Source organism: Lepisosteus oculatus, chromosome 7 (assembly GCF_040954835.1).
Source record: "Lepisosteus oculatus isolate fLepOcu1 chromosome 7, fLepOcu1.hap2, whole genome shotgun sequence".
Lineage (NCBI taxonomy): Eukaryota > Metazoa > Chordata > Actinopteri > Semionotiformes > Lepisosteidae > Lepisosteus > Lepisosteus oculatus.
The window spans coordinates 46,396,163-46,421,360 of NC_090702.1; the positions used below are offsets into that span (position 1 = coordinate 46,396,163).

The 25,198-nt window shown below is 36.8% G+C and overlaps 1 protein-coding gene across 5 annotated transcripts in view; it reads left to right on the top strand.

The window, feature by feature from the left end:
* The window catches only part of impdh1a (IMP (inosine 5'-monophosphate) dehydrogenase 1a), a 48,044-nt gene that overhangs the window by 16,242 nt on the left and 6,604 nt on the right, over positions 1-25,198 (top strand). For all 5 annotated transcript variants that reach the window (XM_015352228.2, XM_006633214.3, XM_015352229.2 and 2 more), the window contains 11 exons: positions 3,985-4,033; positions 13,337-13,438; positions 14,608-14,682; positions 15,040-15,246; positions 16,941-17,028; positions 20,847-21,046; positions 22,158-22,248; positions 23,754-23,849; positions 24,152-24,295; positions 24,467-24,611; positions 24,736-24,879. In XM_015352228.2, the coding sequence (XP_015207714.1) occupies positions 3,985-4,033; positions 13,337-13,438; positions 14,608-14,682; positions 15,040-15,246; positions 16,941-17,028; positions 20,847-21,046; positions 22,158-22,248; positions 23,754-23,849; positions 24,152-24,295; positions 24,467-24,611; positions 24,736-24,879 (1,341 nt within the window). The remainder of the gene's footprint in view (positions 1-3,984; positions 4,034-13,336; positions 13,439-14,607; positions 14,683-15,039; positions 15,247-16,940; positions 17,029-20,846; positions 21,047-22,157; positions 22,249-23,753; positions 23,850-24,151; positions 24,296-24,466; positions 24,612-24,735; positions 24,880-25,198) is intronic.

The following is a 25,198-nucleotide window of genomic DNA, read 5'->3' on the forward strand; positions in this document are numbered from 1 at the left end:
ATCCTAGAAAGGCAATAATCTGCATGGCATTAGGTGGCATTTTCTGCTGTGTAATGCATCAACTAATGGACTTTATGTAAACCCACTCCTTGCAGGATTGCATTTGGTTGGTAGCATAAGATCCTTTTTCATGGGTTTTGAAAGATCAGGGTGGATTAATATTCAGTGGAGCAGATAAGCAGGATTTGTGCTTTTAAATTATAGTAACTTTGAAATGGGGAGTATTTTTAGTTGTAGCCCACATGCAACTGGACAGAATATTAGTGGACTGCTAGAATCGGTATTACAGATTTCAGAGAACTCTAGTGGTCTGTGTCCACAAATAAAGGTTATTAGTTGGTAGTTGGTTATTAACTGTTTTTTAAATGATTGAATTCATTAAAGGGGGAAGGTAATTACTTTGCAGTTTAATATAACCTATACATTTTAAGAACATCTTTTTAGGTTTTGTTTTAACTTCTGTATAGCAAACAAATTGTTTAATTTTATGGTTTAGTGAATTGTATACCACCATTACTGGACGTTGGTTCTTCTGATATCAGCTACTGGATAAAGAGCTGAGAGTTTAATGATCGTTCAGATAACGCTAGCAAATAAAGCTTTTATAAATCCTAAAAGGGATGTTCATTTTGTTAACTTGATTGTTTTCATAAGAATTCAAACACGCATTTCCTCCATTTCCACAAAGAACAATAATGACAGGTTCAAGTATTAGCTGTAAACAATCAAAAGAAGATGATTTCCAGATTTAATACACTGATGTAGGCAGTGATCGCTTCAGTGATATTTAGTACAAATTTAAGGGAAAGATCAAGAAAGATTACATGCAGAGGTAAAATGACTGAATTAAAAGACTGGGTAATTTGCATATATTTTATTATATCTTGGTATAGTGTTGCCAGACTTCTGATGTAGCCCCAGACCTACATGTTAATCTGCCACGAATGTGTAAAGTAGCCTTATCAATCACATAATTTGGCCACAAGTCCTCAGGGGTTTTTCACTGTATTTGAATATCTTTTTCTTTGTATCCAATGAAAAGCACAACCCTGAAACTTGTTCATGTACATGACTGTGAGTTGTTCAGGACATGTTTAGCTGTAGAATTGGATTTGCTTAAAAACTGTCAAATAATGCTTTCTTTGAATGCACTTGGCCAGTTGGATTCAAGATTAACATAGGCAGACTTGGTTGGATTTACTCTCCAGATTGTTCCAGATTGACTAAAACACATAACTGTAATGAGCCAATTGAGTTTCAGGTGTGCTGAGACATAGGAACAGCAGCTATGTATGGGTTATAGTTTTTAATTTTTACATTTTAACCTATGAATGTACACCTTTGCAAACAATGTATCTGCCCAAAGAAAATCGTGAATGGTAATTTAAGTATCCTGTATGTTGTGATCTGAGATTCTGAGGACTTTGATTTATTTTAGTTACTGTTTGGTGCTGTAATATTCAGATGCTTATGGTTCTTAAAACTTGCCAGTTATTAGTTATTTATTTTTAACTCATCATAGTCTAAACTAAACCAAACTGCTATATTGAAAACAGCATGTTGAACTACTGTATCTTGGTGTTGGCGTTGCAGTGAAACTCTTAACACAGTGAAAAGAAAGACGTTGGTTAGTAAAGTGGTACAAAGGACACAGGCAGTAGTCTACTGAGCAATGGAAAAGAGTAATATGGTCAAATGAATCATCCTTCACACTGTTCTGAATGAGAGGGCGAGTACCTGTGTGGCACATGTGAAAAGAAAAGGCTCTAGTGCTTGTTTCCCCGCTGTGAATGGCTCTAGTGCCTCTGTTATGGTGTGGGGTGCATTTTCCTATTTTAGCTCTGCTCAATCCCTTAGAGAGCAAGGTGCAAGGTGCCAGTCTTCCAGGATGACAATGCCCCCATCCACAGGGCACATGTGGTCCCTGAATGGTTTGATGAACATGAAAACAGTGTAAACCTTATGTCATGACTGTCTAGGTCACCAGATCTCAACCCAATCGAACACTTATGGGAGATTCTGGAGCGGTGCCAGAGACAATGATGATGAAAATGATGGAATTTCTTGAAATGCTGTCACATTTCTCCAGTAGGGTTCAGACACTTGTAGGATCTGTCAAATTACATTGAAGCTGTTCTGGCAGTTCATGTTGGACCAGCACCCTATTAAGGTGCTTTACGTTGGTGTTGCCTTTACTTGAGCAGTTATCTGTACATTCTCCATATGTTTCCCTTTAATGTTAAACTGAAATCTTCTCCATCAATATCTCGGTATAAAATAAAAGCTGAATGACAAATATCTGGAGCATATGATTCTAAACTGCTTATTTATCCTTATCTGTGCAGTATATCACTTTACATATAACTTTGCACCTTGCAACATTATCAGTATTCAAATTTAGTTCCCAGTAACAATTATCTATTTCTTCATATCTGTTAGGAACATGCAAATATTAGTTCCAAATCTACCCTGAGTTATTGAGATCTATGTAGCCAGTACACAGTGTTCTTGCAATGTGCTTTGCAGGACTAGGTGAAATATTTTAATTGTTACTCTACCTCAATCACCTACAGAAAGCATTTCCAGAGGCTACTGTTGCTGCCATTGGTGGCCTGATACATTAAAGAAGAAAAAAACATTTGAAGGTTACAGGTGACGGCATGTGTTAAACTTCAGAAGTTTTGTATTTCAAAGGATGAGACCATTGCAGGTTTCTAGAATGCTGCTTATAATAGAACTGTAGACTTCGCAATCCACCCTTGTTAAGGAGGGGTGGTGATGGGTTTAGCTAGTTACAACACTTAGTGTGGGCAGATATTGGCAAGCTCTTATGTATGGGCTGGGACAGACTGTGAGCCATCTCAAGAATAAGGCTTCTTTTATTTAGTCAGCCCCTTGGTTGTATGCATATGTCTGTCTGTCAAGCCACAGAAGTCTTGGATCTCAAAACAGCAACACATCTTTTGTTTTTCACTTTGCTTAAATTTATACATGTAAAGAGATGTATGCAAAGTAATATAAAAAATGTTGAACAATAAAACTCATATTCCTTTGATGTATCCTTAACATGTTTTTATTTCTTGGCTAACATGTATTTAACTCTCAGACTATATCCTGAAGGGATGTCTAGAACAGATAAATATGCATCAAGAAAGGCAGTACCTTTTTCTTTAGGTAATATGTTGAAGTTTTTAAGAGAGAATTTCTAACTTATGAGGAGTCAACAGTCTTTAAACCACTAGGCTATTTTAGTTTTTAATTTATGCTTCTAAGAACAGATGTAATGCTATGGAAATGAAACCCACATGTGCTGACTGACGGATTGTATGGTGCTTTCCCTGCTTTTGAGCTCATTTAAACTTGTGTGATATTGATGCAGAAATCCTAAAATGCCGAGAGAGAAACCATAAAATCATAAAAGCTCGAAGGTAGAGCTTTTTTTCCCGTTTGCAACACAGACACAACAGTTGCCTTCTCAAACCTTCACCTTGAAAAAATAAACTTTTACTGTATTTGAAATTGTTGAAAGTGTAATCCAGCAAATATGAAAGCCAATTAAATGTGTATTTTTTTGCGCTACATCCTTTATAATCTTTCCTGTATTTATGATTTGTACATTTTTTAGTCTGTAATGTTAATAGTTTTTTCCTAGTCTTCCCACTACATCATTATAGGGATTGAGACTATGATGCAAATATATGATGAGACTGAATAATATTTGCAAAGGAAAGGGTCCAAGTCTCCCCTGCAGGTTAAATGCTAGCAGATTTCACATTCCAAAATAAATGAAGTATTTGGGTGATCTAAACATTGTGAAATTAGCGCCCTGAGTGTGGTTTAGAATACAAGGTTTTTGTTTGTCATGGTGCTCTTCTTTTTAAATAAACTGCTTAAATATAAATGAGCTTTGAGCAAACAATCCAAAGTTTTATAATACAACCTTTTCAGCAAATTAAATTGAACTCCTGTTCTTTTTGTTTATAGCGATTTCCTGATCCTTCCAGGGTTCATTGACTTCACTGCCGATGAAGTGGTGAGTAACGATCTCAGGATTAGTTACGTCCTTATGAAGTTCTCTTTATTGACAAGCAGTTGAGCAGGGTATGCAAATATTGTTAGCTGCAGTATACTGTAGTAAGTTGAAACCTGAACTGAAAATATTTGGAATATTGCCTTGTGAATCCAGAGAATACTAAATGGGTTCAATGCTAAATATGCAAGGTATACATGCATTGAAGATGGTGACTGATGAAGAGAGATATCTAGTGCCTTGTATCATACTCCTATCCACAGAGGCCTCCAAATGAACACCTCTGATGAAAAGGGAACAGAGGATATCGAACAGATATTTAATGTACACTTAGTATACAAAACATTAGGGAAACCTGCTCTTTCCTTGAATTAGACTGACCAGGTGAATCCAGCTAAAAGCTATTTGATTTCACATGTTAAATCAACCTCACTCAGTCTAAATTAAGGGAACCAGACAGGTTAAAGAAGGGTTTTTAAGGATTGAGACAATTGAGACATGCATTGTGTATGTGAGGGAGAATGGGCAAGGAAAAATTCGTAAGTGCCTTTGAACGGGGGTGTTATAGTACTGTAAGTGCCAGGTACGCTGGTTTGAGTATGTCAAGAACTACAATGTTTTTCTGGAATGATCCACCACCCAGGAGACATTAAGCCAAAGGCCAGCCAGCCGTCGAAAACAGGGTGGAAGAAGGCTGACACGAATTGTGCAGATTCAACACACAGATGGTCTACAGTTAGTCACCTGACAGTACAACATTGGTGCTGAAAGACCCGTAAAAGAATTCACACCTTATTGCACTATACAACACGAATGGGGTATGGCAGCCAACAACCTTACAGAGTTTCACTTTTTTCAGCAAAAAAAAGAAACTTCATTCCCTTAGTCCACTGCAACTGCAAACATTGGACACTGGAGGATTGGAAAACCTTGCCTGGCCTGAGGAATTCTGATTTTGTAGTTTTGTACGCTCAGTGTATTTAACGGAACACAACAGAGTTACAGGTTAGATAATGTCTTGCTTAATTCTGAAAGTTTTATACTGTGATCTTAATAGCATTGCACAGTTATTTTTTTTATCATAGCTGGATTTTTTAAAACATTTATATATAAAGTATTCCTTTAAAATCCACATGAAAACAGATAGACAACACCCTTCTACTCTTTGAGAGTGCAGTTGGTCCAAAAAGAACTTTTATCTCTGAAGATGTGTTTCCCAGAAGTATAAAAGGAGGCAAAACGTGGAAGACATTAAGCAGTAGCATACTGCACAACATTGTGGTTATAGTTGGATTGCTCTCTGAAGCCTGTACGCAAATAGCCATTGACCTTCACAAGGTGGGAAATGGCTGTAACAATCTACAAAAATCGGGATCTTCTGTAGTGTCCAATGTTAAGAAATGTGGCTCCTTTATACTACTAGACTACATTTATCTTTCTACTGCGAGACAAGTGGTTTTTGGAGGCAATGAGAAACCCAAAGGCTAAGTAAGAGATCTCTTACACAAATTTGACATCTTCAGGATACAAAGCCTACTACTTTAATGTAGTATGGTCAGATGAAATGCAATTGAACTTTTTGGACATGCTCATTAGTGTTTCTGCTTGATATAAAAAAAAGTATGAAGTACAGAACTTTGAATAAATGTGATCCTGCTATTCTTTGGATTAAAATTATGGCTTTAATCTGTGCAGTGCTATTAAGGTTACAGTATGACATTTGTTTTTCCAGAGTGACACATTATTCCATCTGTAAAAGTTTATTATACTATTCTATTACTATTTCATTGAGTATGTTAAGAACACAGTATATGTAAAGCCTAGGGTTGTGATATAGTCTTACCTCTAGGCACAAATGTGAATTCCGTTTTCATCTATAAAGTTAAGATGAAAATAATTCAGATTTTGTCAAAACTAAAAAAACAATGCATCATGTCCTGATAAAGTAGGTGCTAATAAGATGTTGCATTTGACAGAATTTTCTAAAATTATAAATGCAACAAATCTCAAATTCAGTTTCAGGATGATCCAATTTAGTTTGTGACATACAAACTTTAAAGCAGACATACAGTACATAATCTCTTTTGGAACTTTTTTTAACTATTGACGTCTTGTTGTACATGTTATATAAATTTGAAAAATGAACTCATCCCATTTTCCAAGTAGGAGGTATTTTCATAGGATTCTGTATGTTCAAAGATGGTTAAACTAAAAGTATATTGGCATCATTAAATTTTTTTTATGTACTGGGTTCTCCATTTCATAAACTTTTAAAGATACTTTTAAATAAACCTTTTTTCCCCTTAGAAATAAAATACAGATTTTTTGTGGATGTATGCTCATCTGCAGCAGTATCTTGAGACAAACTATTAGTTATACAAATTATTGTAATACAAGTGCTACATCCTCCTTACAGTAAGAGAAAAGACAATTTTTATAAGGAAAAGGGCTTGTTTTTCAGTCGGATATCTATGAACATAAGAACAGTTACAAATGCAGAGAGGCTCTTTGGCCCATCTCACTCGTTTGTTAATAACGAACAAATCCCAGGTGTTTCGTCATTTTGTTCTTTTTATAAATTCTGTAGTGTTGATCACATAAATGAAGTGCAGGCTAAAATTTTTTTTTTCTAGGTAAGCTTACGAGTTGCCCATGAGAGACCTCTATAGATGGTTGTTATAAATTAATGAAAACATCATTGTCACGTTAATCCCTCTCCTGTTAATTAACAAAGGAAACAGGTGTTAGCTGAGCCACAAACAGCAGTTAGCTGAGCTGTCCAAGATTTTGCCTTGTTGCAAAGCTAAGGGACTGGAGGTGTTGGGACATGTAAGTGTCTGTGTTTGAGAAATTTAATTGTTGATGTTTGCAGAAAGTCGTGATGTGGTTTTCTTGGAGCCCTAGTTGGATAAAATGTATAGTGGCCGAATAGAGTAGCAAAATTAAAAGACTGGAACACATTTTAAAAAAAATAATCCATTTTATGTGCCTTTTTTCTACTTTTTGTGGCTCATAACATTTGATGCTGCTGGCTGTTTTTGCATATTCTAGTCTTCTGTGTAATATAAATGTGCATAGGATATGCAGAAAGTATTGCATATTCATTCATACTATTGCCTACCTACGGTTAATATAGTACAGGCAGTGGTTTAAAGTCTGCAATTTAGTTTTTCTTCTTTCAAAACATTTGGGCACATCTTTTTTTCTGCTTAGCCTAGTTCTTTAAAAGGTTTTTTTTGGCCTGACTAATCTTCCAAATTCAAAGTTGCTTTTCTTAGAAAATCTTAAATTGGATTATTTAATTGCTCAAAGTATCCCATCCCTAGTTCCTTGTTCTTTTTGTAATACCGGCAAATTGACTGACATTGTTATTATGATTACTTCAGTTTTTAATGGAAAAGAATAATGTGATTAAGATTTTTTTGTTTCATTGTTGTTTCATTTTGCTGACAAACGGTCATTGAATTTTTGATGCTGTAGAACGCCCTTTTAGATGAATTGCTTGCATTTCAGTACTCTCAGCCATCAAGGGTTGGACAGTACATGCTTGATTTCTTTTCATTTTTTACATTCATTTAATATTTGGCGACCTGTAAAAATAAATCCATAAGGTTTGAAGCATTGAAGAGCAGGATTTTGACATTCATCCTGCAAACATTAGAACATTAGTATTGTGATCAATTAAGCAAGTGTTTGTGAAATAAGACTAAAGGTAATTTGGGAACACAGTCTTGAGTAACCTTCAACCCCCAAGATTTTCATAGCAGAAAATATTGCTTATTTTTTCATTTTTCCAACTGCAAACTTTAGAACCTCGTGGTTTATGCAAGGTAATGTTAATCTTTATAGACTTATTGCTATACTGTTTCCTTTGAAGTTGTTGTACTACCTGATTTCCAGAAAAAGATTGCTTCCCTATAGGGTTATATTTAATTAACCATGCAGATTTTTCCTTGTAGTCATTAATAGTGATACAAGTCAAAGTTAGATGTTCACTTTTCTTTTAAAAAGAGAAAACTGAACATTTCAGCTGTGTTCCAATATTCCTTATTTTCTACTTGTTCCTTGGCAGCTTGTGTGCTGAAGCAGATCCCCACTCTGTTTTTCTGTAGCAGTCTTTAAATGAGCTCTGCATCTTGTCTAGCTTGCTCTATCACATTGTTTAAAGCCTGCTAAAAATAAATGAATTTGTGACATGCCTTATCCTTTCTCTTCATAGTGAAGTCCACTTAACCGATCACTTTCTTACTTGAGTATTAGCCTTGGCGTCATCCGACAGAGTTGCGCACACATAATCCTCGATGTCCAGTGACTGCTGCCAGGTCGGGGTGTCTTTCTGTCTCTCACAGAGTTCTTAATTGAAATGCCGCCCCCCCCCCCCCCCCCCCTTGGGTAATGTGCTTTGCAAGGCCTAAAGAATTAAATTGCGGATACTTCTCTATACTTCATGCTATATTTCTCAGGTATGAGGAAATGCATACCATTATCAAAAAAAATAGTCATGTACTGTATTTTAATGTTTCTTACAGATTGTTTCCCTGATCATTGAACCTTTTATGGGGCACTCTATAATTGCGTTTTTGTAAGTGTAATGTCAGGGTGGTTGGATGTTACAAGTTCATTGTTTTAGGTGACTGCGAATGTTGCAGTGTGGAAAGGAACTTTATACTGTCCCTTATTTCTGTTGACCAAGTTGAGTGCATTGAAAAGCTCTCAAATAGTCTGAATTCTCTTGAAACTTGATTTTAATAGTGCAACATTTGTCTTTTCCAAGTTCCTTTAGTTAGCATGTTACTTACAGCCCATTTTTAGATGTAATTTGAGAGTTAAAAGTTCTTGAAGCTGAGCGTTCAAGAGATAAACCAAGTACATTATTAATAGATACATTTGCTGTCATTAATGTACTCTAAGGAATCAAGATAAAAAGTAATAGATTTTCCCTTTATTTTCCCCTTATTTTTTTGCTCAGACCAGGTTCATAAATATTAACGTTAAAATGAGCTATGTAAATTATTAAACTTTATTTATAAAAAAAGTATTTGATTTTGGAAGGCTTGTGTGCGGGTGAAACTTGACAAGTCTTGTTAGGTCTTGAAAAAGTGCAGTTTCCTTTGAAAGACAAATCACAAAGGAAGCAGATCGCAGCACAGGGTTTATATCAAACAAGTGTGATGTGTTGCACCAGATTTAAAATATCAAATACAAATGAGAAAGCTTTAATGTAGTCTGTGGTAAAAAGGTGAAATTCACTTAGATTACTTAATAGAGTTATGACTCCATTGAACTGGAATGTAGTAGCTTTTCTTATTAATCTATTATTTCCTGTTGAATCTGCGATCGTTACTCTTCTTTAAGCAGATGACTCTGTCTCTGAGTCGGGTCAATCAACACTCATAAATTACTTAATTCACAAAGTAAATTTTGTGATGATCCTGAAGAATTCAGGCCAGGTCAAAGAAACCAAGCACTCAAGAGAATTGTAACTGGCAGCTTGCTATAAAAGTCAGGCCATGAGCTGTTGATCTTGGGTTCTGCTCCAAGTGGTAAGTGTCATAAATGGTCAGTCAATTACAAGAAATTTGTACTTTCAATCCTTTCCGTGTAGGATCGATGCTGTACAGTGGGCCATTCTATTATTGAGTTATTGCTCAGTGTTATTTCTACCACCTATGTATTGTTTGCTGAAAATGCACTTTCTTTTTAAATAGGAATCTAACGTGTTTTATACAGACGTTTTATTGCAACAACATTCAGGTTTGTTTGAACATCCTATTTCAATCACGGCTGTCATTCATTTGATTTTGGGTGTAATTTTCAGATTGCTGATTATGGTAGTAAATATATAGGTTGAGCATTATGTAAAAGATGCAGGGGTAGCTTAGAGGAGCTCAGAAATTAAGTAATATCAAAGAACTCTACAGATTATAACTTTAAGTCAGTCTTTATTTGATGATTTTAGCTTTATGTGCAGTGGTTTGTTAGTTCTTTTTTAACGTTACTGCAAGTGGTCTTAAAAGAGAAAATGACTTTCCTGTTCTGATTTGTTTCTGTTTGGAGAAACTTAGTTCAGTTCTTATATCATTGGGCTATTTCTGCTTTACATTTAACACATTGTGCTATTGTTTCTTTTGTTTGCCTTCTGAATAGTCTGTTTTAAACAGATGTGATGTTTAGTTAAAATTTGTACATCCAGTACTGTTTAAATAAATCTTCATTGATAGTAGAAGTCTTATAATTGCAGTTACACTGTATTTAAAGTGTATGTTGAAAGTGAAATAACACCGGAAAAGTCTCTCTAGTCATTTCGTGGGGCTTGGCTGTGTTGATCACGGTTTTGTTTTGGGAATTCGGTTTGAGTGAGATAGGACAGGAGGCTTGTCAAGGCCAGTTGTCTGGGTCAGGGATCTTAATCTGTTTAGGAAAGCCTCTCGACCTCCATTAGAACCCTGTGAAGGTCACTAATAATAAACAGACACAACACCTTTCCCTTTCCCCATAATATTTTGTCATACTGCATTCTCTGTGTGTTTACCATTATATTTATATATATGAAAAAATCACATACTGTAAAAGCTTGAAGTAAGCTAAGTTTTATTGTTACTTAAATAGTTAATATATCAAAATGCTCTCATTGTCAAAGTGACTGCTTCATCCAAGATGACCTACAGTTCGGAGAGCCAACTATAACTACTGTATAAAGAATAAATACAAGAACCCTTAAACCACTACTGCCACTACAAATTAGGTATCAAAGTGTGTCATACTATAGCAGAAAGTGCAAGTTTACATTTAACCACCACCACTTCCACAAGGAAGTTCAGGAGTGTTGACAGACAAGACAAGCCAGTTTTACCTGGCTGGTTTAGATTGCAATCATTACCGACATTTGTTTCATGCTACATCTTGCACACATCTCTTCTGGCTTTGTCGCACTCATGCTGCCTCCACCATTGCAGCTACCCCTTGGTTAACTCCTTCCTCTGAGTAGAGGATCGAGCCTACGTGTCCGGTGGCCAGGAAGTTACCTCTTTATTGAACAGGTTAAATGTTTTTCGCTTAAATACTTGGACATTGTTATTCCTCATGAATTTATTTTTCTTTGTACCAGTTACAGGGGTTCCTGCACAAAATGCTCTCTTTTAGGCCTTAGCGGCAAACTGGCTGGGGTCAATTACACATCACTAAATTGCAGATTTTAGTGGTCACATTGGTGAAATTTATAGTATTGTTAGGCAGAAGTGCCCTCTGGTGGATACATTTAAAATTTTGTGCAATGTAAATTTTATACTCTGTTTTAGTTCTTTGCATTGCAGTCATACCAAACTTAAAATAAAACATTTTACACTGTAGGGGTGTAAGGTTTGGTATTTATATTGGATATTTTGAAACGTATTGCTAGTTATACCTGTGCAGAATAGTTTTAGGCACTTTAGAACTTGGCTGGATGGCTGTGGGCTTAAGTTCCAACTGAGGACACTGGAGCAGCTGCTGTTCCATTTGAGGAAGGTACGTGGCCCAGTTTGGCCAAGTCCCAAAATTTGACTGTAAAAAAATAAGTAATTTAGGTAATCAAAAATTCTGAGGATGGTTAAAAATGGGTGCCATGTTCAAATTAACAATGCTTCTGCTATGTCTACACTTTTTTTTTCCCTAACATGTTTTACAGCCTGAAGCTGATGTGTTGTACGAAGTTACCCCTAAATCACAACTAAGATTAATAACCGCTGACATAATTGTCAACGGTGACAAAGACACATTTACAAAATGTCTTTAAAAAAACATGCACTTTCATTATTCATAGTTGCAGAACAACTGCCTCAGATAAGCATGAAAGGGGGGCTGCTTATTAAAAAATTAACTTGTTAAATTACTACTAGTCACACATGTTCAAAATGATGGCACATATATACTGATGGAAAAAAGAAATGCAACTCCTCCTCCTCCACACTCTGGCCCTCTTGTCTGCGTGGAACAGGCTGAAGAGTGACTCATCTGTGAAGAGGACCTGATGGCACTGCTGACAAATATCCATCACAGCCTCTGTCTGGTCCAAGCCAGTCGGGTGTGACGTCTAGATGTGAGCGGAGGGCAGTTCCGGCAGTTTCAGCAGCAGTACGCGTGGCAGATCTGAACTGATCTCTCAGATGAATCAGACTGATGTGTTAGTCCTGCAGTGGTGTGGTCACTCAAGGGCAACCGGATCTTGGATGGTCTACTGAAACCTTCTCTGCAGTCGGGACACAGTGGAGCGACCTACTCCATAGTGTCTGGCAACGCTGGCACAAGACATGCCTGCCAATAGCCCTCTCCCTTGCTTCTGGTGACATTATGGAATGCACAGAAAACTAAGTGTCCTTTTTCTTGCAGTGACCTAAGCTTTGAGATAAGGCCTTTTTAAAGGTGTCCTGATCAGGCATTGTTCCACCTGAACCTCATTGGGTAAAAGTGCACCTAACAAGCTTTTGTGTGATTGACAAGTTGCAATGCCTCACTCCACAAGCTGTATTGCTGGTCAGAGGGCTTAAAACAAATTGTGAAAGTACGTAGGCTATAACTATAGTATTCTCGTTCAAAAAAATGTTGCAATTATTTTTTTCCCCATCAGTATATATAATCCAAATTGTTTTGGAGCATTACATTACTTGTTGAAATTAAAGCTATTTGTCCCACTTGCTGCTTGTTTCTTGTTGATTCATCCACAGTTTAAAACACCATGTTTATCACCGTCTGCAGCTGGATTAAAACAACAGCACAGAATTCCAGTAGGAGTAAAATGAAGGGTGATATCTGTTTAGGTGCATTACCCCTCTGTATACTGCATTATACTAGTACGTCTAAAATCTGAATCATGCATCTTTAATTTTGTGAGACCTAGCATAAAAACTAACGTAAAAGGCTTTCATTTGCCAGCCTTTCTTGAAGACTGACAAGTGTTTAGCAAACTCATTCCTGTACTTTCTTGAGTCAGAAACTTACCTTTGCATTTGCATTACAATTAATTACAATGTCTGGTTGCCCAAAATACTAGACTGATTCAGTAATCTGTCCTCCCAGTGTATGCAGCTCTAACATCCTGCTCTAACAACCAGTTCAAGTGTACGTGGGATTGTAATGTCATTTTTTTTAATTCAAAGTTTTACCTTTCTTAAACTCCTCCCTTAACTACTGCATTGGTAGGCACAATTATTGTCCTTATATGTTCACATACTCAGAATGATGTCACTGTTGTTTTCAGATAAGTTAAAAAAAACATTTCCTCATCGACCTTTCAGATCAATGCATGGTTTTCTTCTGATTGCCTTTCAGGACCTGACTTCTGCACTCACAAGGAAGATAACCTTGAAGACCCCTCTCATCTCCTCCCCCATGGACACTGTCACAGAATCTTCTATGGCTATTGCAATGGCAGTAAGTCTTTCTGAACATATTGCCTTGTATTTTGCTTCTTTGCTCCTTTTTTAAGGCAGATTACACAAAACAAATTCCCTTGCAGACAAGCCCTTTGGACTAAAGTTTCACATCTCTCCACGTTATCTCCCGTTTTGAAAGTGCATGAAAAATCGAAAACAAGAAGCACTTATTTACCCCAAGGAAAGAGGAACGAGCTACCCAGCTATTTTGTTGAAGCTGATGAGCTGCCTTCTCAACAAACGGCAATCCTTGGATTTTGGAGAATGGCCAAATCTCATATGGAACCTTGTTTTTCTTAAAGATCACAACATCAGCCAATAGTTTCAGAATTTCTGCTGCCATCTATGAAATTAAGTCCTGTGTATCTTTCATTTTAGAGAGCAGGAATATGAGTCACAGGGGTGGGTAAGACAATCTCCTGTTCTCGCTCACTCCCTCATTCCACCACACACCGAAGGCATTTCCATACTCAAAACATTTTTTCTTTTTTTCTTCGGTGTGATATTAGCCTGTAATTGTTTCTTTCCTCGGGTGGCACGGTGGGTCCAATTCCCGGACCTGGGGTAAAACCTGTGTGCAGTTTGTATGTTTTCTCTGTGTTCGCGTGGGTTTCCTCCAGCTGCTCCAGTTTCCTCCCACAGTCTAAAAACATACTGGTAGGCTACTTGGCTTCTGGGAAAATTGGCCCTGTTGTGAATGTGTGCATGTCTGTGTGTCCCCTCTGATAAACTGGCATGTCATCCAGAGTGTACTCTGCCTTGTGCCCAGTGTTTTCAGCGTTAGGCTCTGGCTCCCCTGTTGCCCTGATTTGGAAGAAGATGGATGGGTGTTTCTTTCCCCATGCTAGTTTTATTGAAAATCAGGATTAGCTTTTTTAAAAGATCATGTGCAAAATAGCTGTGATTGCCATTAAAAATTGGACATCTCTTGACCAGATCTGGTCCATTATTGTACAATTGTAGTGACTCTTTTGCTCCCAACCCACTCTTATCCTTTGATTTGTAGGCCATAGAATTCATACATAAGAAAATTAATGACCCATATGCACAAGTTTTATAGTGTTATTTTTTTTAAAAGGGATTTACCTGTGACAGAAAGTCAGCTGCATTTTGCTGTGTGGTATATATGCTTTTTCTTACTGACCAGTTAGCAATGGTGTTTTTCAGCTCATGGGAGGCATAGGTATTATCCATCATAATTGCACACCTGAGTTTCAGGCCAACGAAGTCCGTAAAGTCAAGGTAAGAGTGTCCTGTAAAAACTGTATTAATGATCAGTATTGTATTAACAACCCATTTCTTTCTCCTTCCACAGATTTCATTAATGTTGTGCGTGCTATGCATTCAAGCAGCTTTGCAATTATTTTATTATATCTTGCTGACTCAGATGTCAACTTTGATAATATTTTGTGCTGAAGCCTCAATCTGTTTATCTACAGTAATTATATACAGTAATTACTCCCTGGAATTTTATTAAGCGTCTTTTTATGTCTGTCAGCTCTATGGCTGAAAATTGCAGTTATTCTGTTTAAATAATAACAGTTCCCAATGGATTTGAGGAAGTGATTAATTTCTTATGTTGATGGATTTTTTTTTTAGAAATTTGAACAAGGCTTTATTACTGACCCTGTGGTAATGAGCCCTCGCCACACTGTAGGTGATGTCTTTGAAGCCAAAATCCGTCACGGCTTTTCTGGGATTCCAGTCACAGAGACGGGTAAAATGGGCAGCAAGCTGGTGGGCATTGTCACGTCTCGTGACATTGACTTTTTGACGGAGAAAGACTACGACACACACCTGAATGAGGTAAGGAAAGAGTTCTCAGCGTAAGTGGCCATTGTGTGATGGGTGACCACTTGAATCATCACAGTGAAGGCTAAAGGTTCATTTAGAGCAGTTTTCTCCAGACATTTTAAATACCTGATCATGTTTTGAATTTAAATGCATCTCTGTAACTTTCCCCAATAAAATATAGGATAAACAGTCTATTTTTAATTTGTTGTGTACGTCGGAAATAGATTAGATTGACAAATGTATACACAGTGTCCTTTACTCGTCATGTTCCAGTGTGATGACTGCACAGATTTTTGTAGATTAAGACTGCGTGTTGGATACAGTTAATCGTATCTGTGAGGTGGAGTGATAATTGAACTTGATTATTTTTATTTAGGATAATGCAGTATCACAAAGGTATATACAACCAATGGAAACCCTTTTTTGAAAAGCACAGGATAATTGAGTTTGTACTTTGATTTTGCTGTGTTTGTGTCCCCAAAGATCACGGTCACTTAATATGACCTTCAGTTGAATATCATTTTGCATATCATTTTACAATAATGATCTCTGTATCAACTCCAATGCTTTGTAAATCCAGCACCTGCTGGAATTTGGTAGCCAGCCCATCAATGTCCAGTTGAAGTAAGTAATTTCCTGCCAGAATGCTAATTTGTTCTACCTAATACCTGAAATTGCCTGTTGAGTTTCTCTGCTAGTTTGGCTATGTTGGCACAGAAGCTTTATTTTGTCTTTGATTTTTTGTATTATTCTCCCCCAACTTTTGAAGTACTGCAGCATTTTATTCTTGGGAGAATATATGGATATTAAAACCATAGATCTAGTGTTATTTTGAAAGCATTCACAGCTCTGCTCATAAAGTATGTGATAGGTCTCTGACCTTTCCCTGCAGTTCCTGCTTTATGTCCATAAGGAGTCCCAAGTCTAACATTCTGTCAGCAAGGCTTGTTCCATGATATTAGAAAAGTGAAGATTTCAGGGATTGATTTAAAATTCTTTGCAGGAACCTCTCTTGACTCAGCCACCTCATATCATTAAGAAGAATTAGTATCAGAAGCAACATCAAAAGTTGTTGAGTAAAGACTTGAACAAGTGCACTGATGGGCTGTTTCATAAATTGGTTTTACAGTTTTGACTATTATCACATGAGAGATTTGACAAAAGGGGGGGAAATCGGGATCATTTCTGCTCAATGCAACAAATCCTCGGGTTATTTGCCATGCACGACTGGAGCCGCATCGGATATGATGGAAAATAGTTTCTTACTTCAAATGTTTTTTTTGTGAAGTGTTTTGAATTTGTTGAGATTTTGGGTGAGAAGATCCTCTTTAGTTGTCAGTTGGGTTGTCTGTCATCGTCAGATTCATCAGATTTGGTTATCTCTAACCTTGAGGCATGTTCTCATTTTGTCATGCTAGCATAATCGCTAATCCCATGTTATTTTTACATTGGTTAAAAATTGCAATCCTAGTGATAATTGTATGCATATACAAGTAGTTGAGGATGGCCATAAATATTGATGTAACTAACAATTTTGCTTTCAGTAGACAGTTTTTGCAACCTTATGTGCAAGCACTTTTTAGCCTTTTCAGTCTTCTGCTGGAATTTGTATGTATTCATTGATTGAAAACTCATTCATGTTTAAACGTAACTGCATGTGCTTTCATTCCAAATGATCAATATTAAAGAAGGCCATTATTTTCCAGGTGATGACAAAGAGGGAAGATTTAGTTGTTGCTCCTGCTGGAGTCACCCTGAAGGAAGCGAATGAGATATTGCAACGCAGCAAAAAGGGTAAGAAGATGTAAGGGTAAGAAGGCCAGATAATGGTTCATAGTACAAGGTACAATCTCTAAACATTATTCTTATTCCTTCTTCTGTAAAAGTCTGTAACATTAATGGTGTCACACACTATCCTTAAACTGAGTCATTAAACCAAGGTCCTAACTTCTTGGTTGTTAAAGATTGCAAGGTGCTTTTGAAAAGTGTTAACTTCTACATGGTTTGCCCAGTCTGGTCTTGCTGAAGTTCTTCTTCTTAATCCAGTTGGTGAGGTTTGCCACTTTTCTACATAACGTGCTGCATCATGGGTTTGCTGGCACATTATAGTGGTCAATCAAGATTACCTCATCTATATATATGCTTTGGAATTGTTTATATATTGAATTCTCCTTATTAAATGCAAGGTTTTACATTCATGATAATAGTATGACCTAAAATCTATCCATCCTCATCTCTGTCATAATGCTGCAACTATGCTGGATACATTACAGTATGATTATGTAATCTTTGATATAATGGATCATCATCCTAACAATTTGCTTCATACTCTTACTTTAGATTATGGTTTCTATATGCTATGTAATTCATAACATTTTAGGCGCTGACCACTACACTTGCTTTGTCCTCTTTCCTGGATTTTGTACGTTTTTGTGTAGTTATTTATTATACTTTATGTATCTTTTAGATTGCATATGCATTTGTGTTTGTGTTCTTTGTAAGGTGCTTCAAGTTATTAAACATCGAACAGCATCTGTGCAGTTTGTCTTATAAAAAAAATTCAGTGAACTACCCCAAATAAAATGAGATGGGTAACATCAGCACCAAGAATGTTAGGAAGGAAAGGGTGGTGTACATTCAAATGAATCTGAATTGTATAAAGAGGATTACATTATTTAAATTCAAACAGGCTATGCTTTTAAATTGTAGATTTAGTCTTTCTATCAATCATTTCTAATTGAAAGTTAAATTTGTTTTATCATTTGTCATTTTTAAATTATAACCAGGAGTGTTTTACCTAAAACTGGTTTTACTGAATACTTTGAAATTTGTGTTAGGATATGTCCTAAGAGCCAGGAGAGCATTGCAAGAGTGCTACACTACTATAGGAAATATATTTAAAAGGTTAGTGCTGCATTCACCAATGGCAGCATTTTATTCACATAATGCCTTTAACAAGAGGTACTTAACAATTTAAATGAAAAAATGCAGAATCATACACGTTATTTATAACTTTAAGGGAAGGTGAAGCCAAAATGTAAATTCAAACATTAGAGCTTTAAACAAAAGTTCTTAATCTCCACATGAAGAAGTCCAAAGTCTTAGCCGAAGGCTGTGTTAGATTAACAAAGCCGTCCTAGTAACACTGCATATGTGAGCCTCAAGTTCAAGTACAGAAACATGGTAACATTCTAATGTCTAATTTACAACTGGTTTTGATTTTTGAGCCACCTAAAAGCAATGACTAGAGCTTTGCTCTGCTGAGTTATTTCCCCAGATGCTAATAACAGAACTTCATACAATTAAATTCTGATATTGTGTAACCAGATGTTTGTCAATGATATAATGAGTACCCAACAGTACTAACAAAACTGACTGCTGCCAGTTCATTTTAAGGGAAAAGTAAATCACAGTATTTTTAAATTGAAAACAAACAGAACAAGATTGAATGACCTGGCCTGTAGGCAGCATATAAATGTTAAATAATAAGGGCCCGAAACTGCGTCTTGTGGTATACCAGAATCAAATTCACAAAAGGAGAGTTACCTAGAAAGACTGCAAAGCATCTTTTGGTATGAATAATCTAAGCCAGTCCAGAGCAGTGCCTGAGGTACTAATGGCCTTCTCCAGTCTTTTGGGGAAAAAATGCTGTGATAGATATTCTATGATAAAGTAACAGAAAGATGAAGAGGCATTCAGAACCAGCTACCATTGAATGATCATTCACTCTTCGTCCAAGAGTTATCTGTACTCTTCTCTAAAACTGTACTGTAAGGGCTCAAAAATGTTAAGTATATCTAAATCAGTGGTTCTTAACCTGGGGTGCATGCACTCCCTAGGGGTGCGAGAATTTATTTCTTAAGGGATGCAAGACATGGTAAATTTGAAAACACAAATTACTTCAACAGTTTTAATAAGAAGCATGTGAATATATTTTCACAACCAAAGGGGTGCAGGCTATAGTAAAGATTTAAGAACTAGTGATGTAAATGGTCCTGTGATCTAATGGGTCTGTAGTTGCTTAGCTGTTTGGGATCAAGAAAGGACATCTTCAACAGGATTTTAAGTGCCGTTTTAAAAATGAAAAAACCACTACTTTATGAAAGGGATTTATAATATTGAGTCAAGCCTAATTGATAGAAACAGACACCAGTGCATGAATACTTGAGTTACTACAGAGGAGACCAAACACGTTTAATCTCCTACATAAAAAAAACTCTTGAAACTCTCTCACAAAGGCAGAATTAGGTTTTATTTTAGAAACTGCAGATGGGGCTATGGATGGGGCTAAGGCCAAATGTTTTTTGGCAGTATTTAAAAAATGCTTGTATTAACAAGATAATTACATTTTAGCAGGGCAAATTCCAATCGAAGGCACAGATATTCCAGTAGAAAATCTAAAAGTAAATGTTAGTAGCATAGGAATCTTTAAACTAGTTAAAACATAATTGACAAGGCAATAATGGAAGAGTGGCATTCCATACCCTAGTGTTTGCTCCACCTACTGTATGTCCAGTCATACCGAAGAAAATTTTCAACTTAATAGGATTTTTTTCAATTATCACTTCAATAGGAAGTTCTGTATATGATTTTAAACATTGTTCGTTTCATTAGCATTTGAAAAAATATTTTATTCTTTCTTTTTGAGCGCTTCATTTTCTCAATATCTGAGTGTACTCACGATAAAGTGTCATTCTTTAACTTTTGCTCTTCAGTTAACTCTGTTTCTGTCCAGTCCTTCAAATAAAAAAGGCCTTTTTTTAAAAAGTGGGGGGCTTTTCTGTGACCAGAGCCCATGCTTGTGAAGTGTGTTACAAACCTTTGGGTATGTTGTTTTTTTGCATAAACCTTGCCTTCATTTGGGATTTACTCTTCTCTTGCCTTCACTCTCTGGCTTTCGGTCACGGAAAGCATCCTTCTCTTTTTTTTTTAAGTTACGTGTACACTGCTGACTCTGTTCACCTTTGTAGGAAGTGGAAGCAGTTGGAGCAATGATCCCAATGCCTGTCCTAGCCAGGTGCTTAGCAACAGGACTTCAGGCATTAGAGGTATTTTAGTAGTAACATAAGGCATTGATTAACGCTGACTGGCTTTACTTGCTGGCTGATCGCTGGTCGACACGTGAGTGAGGGTTTTTATTTGCAGCTTGTGTGTGAAATGTTCAAACCCAACCAAAGACTTATCATTTGAATAAATACAAAAAATGTGTTTTAACAGCACAAAACCAATCATATACAGTACTTATTTGAAGGAATGTCTAGCAGCTTAAATACCATAAAGTTTATACAGTACTTGGATTTTTTTTTTGTCAGTTTTGATGGACTTCTTCATATAATGTTTTGGATTTGATCAATGTGTAAATCAAACTAAACCTGTTCATATGATGTATGCCATGATTATAATATCTTCATTGTTCCCAAGAATCCAACTCCATTAATTTGTTTTAATTAGTTTTTTACATGCTTTTGCTGTACTCTCAAATACATTCCTTGTGCTGGTGAAGCAGATTTGATGTTGCAGTTCAAATGAGTTTGCAGTCAAAAGAAAAAGTTTCAACTTGAAACTATTTTTTTAAATCTTAAAAAAAAAAACTTTTCTCTGGTTTCGATTAGGAAAGCTGCCGATCGTCAATGATAGCGATGAACTTATTGCCATCATCGCACGGACAGACCTGAAGAAAAACCGGGATTACCCGCTGGCATCTAAGGATTCGCGGAAACAGCTGCTGTGCGGAGCAGCCATTGGGACCCGGGAGGATGACAAGTACCGACTGGACCTGCTGATGCAGGCTGGGGTGGATGTTGTTGTTCTGGTGAGTTAAAGCAGAATTGTACAGTCTGCTGGCTTGTTTTTCAAATGGCTCTCCGCATGAACGGACTTGGGAGTTTAAAGTGAATTGACAATATGTCTGCTTTTTCCAATGCTGTGCTCACAGTGAATGTTTTCCCATTACAGGGGAACTTTTGAAAATTTTCATTTTGTTTGTATGTACATAACATTGTAGTTCAGTTATTGTAAAGCTAGGAACTATTTTTTAACAGTACAGATCAGTGATGTTTGCTCCATATCTGGAAGGGACGCAGAATGCCAGGTTATCTTTGATCGTCTTTGAGGAAAGAACTAAAACAGTTACTGAAAGACCAATTAAATGAACAGTCGATTCAAATCAATTCTTTAAGAGTTCTGGGTGGAATGAAAGTGGGGAAAACCCTCCAGGACCAGGGGTGAATACAGGTAGTGAACAAAAAATGGAAACTCCAATATGAAGTATTTTGATAGGGTGTTGGGCCACCATGTGCAGCTCTACAGTCTCACAGTGATGTCCTGGTCTGTGAAGCTCTCAGTAGACCAGTTTTTGATTACACTGGTAGCTCGTGCCTTGGGTTGAAATTGCAACCACTTGATCTGCAGTTGCTCACCCGTTACACTTTATACTTTATATTTAATCAGTCTGTCACAATCTTAGAGTATGCGTTTTTGCCCGCTGTTGCCCTTTGCTGATGTCTTTTCCTCAGACATCCATGCTGACATCACCTTAGACTCTGTTGTCAAAGTCAGCAGGTCTAGCTGTCTTGTTTGCTGAAGCACCTGCCAAATGAGCTCCAGCCATCAACTCCCATTCATCAAGTCTCTGAGGTCTGCTCTTGCAGTCATATAGTCTGAACTATAGGCACCCAGGCCTCTCTAGTTTTTTATACCTCACCCTAAGGGTGCTGGGATATTACTTGCTTGATTAATCCTTGAGCCACACCTGTGTGGAAGCCTTCGTTATCAGTACACGTAATATCCCTTATTTGCCCGGGTCTTTCCACTACCTGTAAAAAAGGTGCAGAAATAGAACAAATGTCATATAAGATTTATAAAAAGGTCACTAATAATTTCCTTGTTGTTCCCTGTATTTTAAAATTGTCTTTCTTTTTTAGGACTCATCACAGGGTAATTCAGTTTATCAGATAAATATGATAAATTACATCAAGCAAAAATACCCAGACCTTCAGGTGGTAGGAGGAAATGGTAAGTTACAAACATTAATTTTCAGACAATACATTTTGCTTGTGCTGATAAGTAGATGTTTTTTCAAGTTTGTTTGCTTTAATTCTGCTCACATGGAAGACTAGCATCTTTCTGCTGTTCATCTAACATAGCAGTAAGCTTTTAAATTATGTAGTACTATGCTTAGGAGAACCTGCAAATGCTGTCAAGAGAAAAATGATTTCCAAAACTCCTCAGTTTTTCAGTCATGTGGAGATGCAGTTAAATTTTAAATGTATTTAAAAAAAAACTAAATATTCATGCTGTCAAAACAAATAGAATTAGATGCCTGTACATTACATTCCTGTGAATTAGAAAACAATATTAGTCCTTTGAACAGCTCTTGCAGTGTAGTACAAAATAACCCACATTGTTCAATATGGTAGAGTCCATGTATATGAGTAAGATTACAGTACTACTTTTGGGGAAAAAACCTTGAAGTTATTTTAGAAAAAAATAAGCTTTAAGTTTAAGGTGGCATTATTTGGATATAAACCCTTGAGTTTTTGCAATTAGTGAGAATTAATTGTCTAAAATATATTGGTTGTTTACCATACTAACAAAAAATTGTGGCCCTTTTTGTGAAATTCTATTAAATAAATTGTTGGGCAGTTCACACACTTCATACACCGAACACATTTATGATTTAAAAAACCTATATTGTCCTTATACTTGAATAGAGAGGTAAAATTCATAATGCACACTTAATGACAAAACCTTTGGAAGACAGTGTTTTTCATGTAAAAGTGTTTCTCCGAGTCTGATTCATCACATTGAAACATTTTTAACAAATTTGAGAAATCTGGCATCATAATAAAATCATGATGCCTTGTTAAACAGTTCTCATAATTGGAATGCTTTTACACTTTCAACACAGGAGATGGTGGAAATTCTTTCCCATGAATACAAAAGGCATAAATAACTGCTTGAGGTGTCAACTGATGAGTAGAAATCAATGCTGATACATAAAGGTGTCGACAAAGTGTTAAGATCACATGCAGACAGGTTGTTGAGTAGACCAGGCATAAACCAGCTACTTGGTTTGGGAATCGGTTTACATTGGATTTTAAGCAATTTTGCATAAATATGAAGCTTACACTGTTTCACCATTGTTTTTCCACATGTGAGCTTTTTAAACTTTTACTTCCTTGCTGCATGTTATATCAACAATTACACCTTCCCAATAGTTTTCTGTCATGTTAATTTATTGATGTTTAATTAGTGTTTTTTTTTTTTGGTGTGTGACCAATTTAGTCTCAGTTATAGACAATTAGATTTAGATTTTTTTTCTTAGTTTGTTTTAATCTGTGACACCAGTAGAATACAATCCTGTAGATTCTGGTGTTTCTTTCTACATGAATTCAGAACTGAAATCGAGGAAAATATTAGGAAATGGTAAGTCAGCAACTGGGCTGGAGGATGATAAGCAGTTGTAATATTCTGTTGCATCTAAAGACTGATTTTTTGGATTTTTCACTTGTCTCCAGTGGTGACTGCTGCCCAGGCTAAAAATCTCATAGATGCAGGTGTGGATGCACTCCGAGTTGGAATGGGCTGTGGATCAATTTGTATCACACAAGAAGGTGATGAGTTTTCCAATTTGCCTTCTTGTGGATTAATGATATGGCATGCCAGAAGTTTTAAAAAAGCACTTGACAGTAAATATAGCCTTTCAAATCTTTGTTGTGCTTCTAAAATGTAGGTTTAAAAATGCGTAGGATTTTTGAAAATTAGTAGAAAATTGTTTTTGCCCCCCAAATTGTTGCAAAGGAAATAAAACGTCAGAAGAAATTTTTATTGGATTGTTTTGTATTGAATCCTAAAACCACAAATATCTTCAGAATTGTATCCCTTTATTAAAAGTGTTTCTATTTTTTGTTTGAAGTTATGGCCTGTGGTCGGCCCCAAGGCACAGCGGTGTATAAAGTCGCTGAATATGCACGTCGCTTTGGTGTCCCAGTGATCGCCGATGGTGGAATTCAGACAGTTGGACATGTGGTGAAAGCTCTTGCTTTAGGAGCATCAACGGGTGTGTATTTGTCAACTAAGTCTTTGCTTTTGACATCTGCTCCTGGCTTTTCGCAAGAACTGGCCTGCTGGTTTTGCCTGTGTCAGCTGCCGTGTTTGCCGCCATTTAACAACACGGAGTCGGAAATGTTCGAAGCTGCAAAACCAAATTGATTTTCTTTTCCACCCACAGTCATGATGGGCTCCCTGCTGGCAGCCACCACAGAGGCCCCAGGCGAGTACTTCTTTTCCGACGGTGTGAGGTTGAAGAAGTACCGTGGGATGGGTTCTCTCGATGCCATGGAGAAGAACAGCAGCAGCCAGAAAAGATACTTCAGGTCAGCGAGCAGTAACAGCTGCTTGTGTTGTCGTTTTCATTTTGCTTACCCTCTTTGTGCACGATTTCTCCTTTTTTTTTTTGAGATTGCATTATAAGGTGAGAATTTCTGTATTGATAAACAGTGAAGGGGACAAGGTGAAAGTGGCCCAGGGCGTGTCAGGGTCTGTCCAGGACAAGGGCTCTATTCACAAGTTTGTTCCTTACTTGATCGCCGGGATCCAGCACGGCTGTCAAGACATCGGTGCTAAGAGCCTGTCAATTCTACGGTAAGAGGTTTTGCTTTTACCCAAAAGAATTGATGCAGCAGTGATTTTGCAGGTTCTTTGAGTTGCGTTTCCTTCTTTAGAAAATGCACGTTTATCTAAATCCAAATGAAACAAAAAAATATTTCGACCTCGATAAAATGTTTTATTTAGAAATATTACGTGTGAATTGGTTCTTTACTTGAAGATGAATACATCTGAGTTTGTCAGCTTTGGCCGTTACATTGTGCAAGATAGTTTGAAAGTAAGTCTGTGAACAGTAAGCATGGATCTATGTGAATGGTGTCTATACCAGTTATGCAGGGGTGGTATATGTATGGAG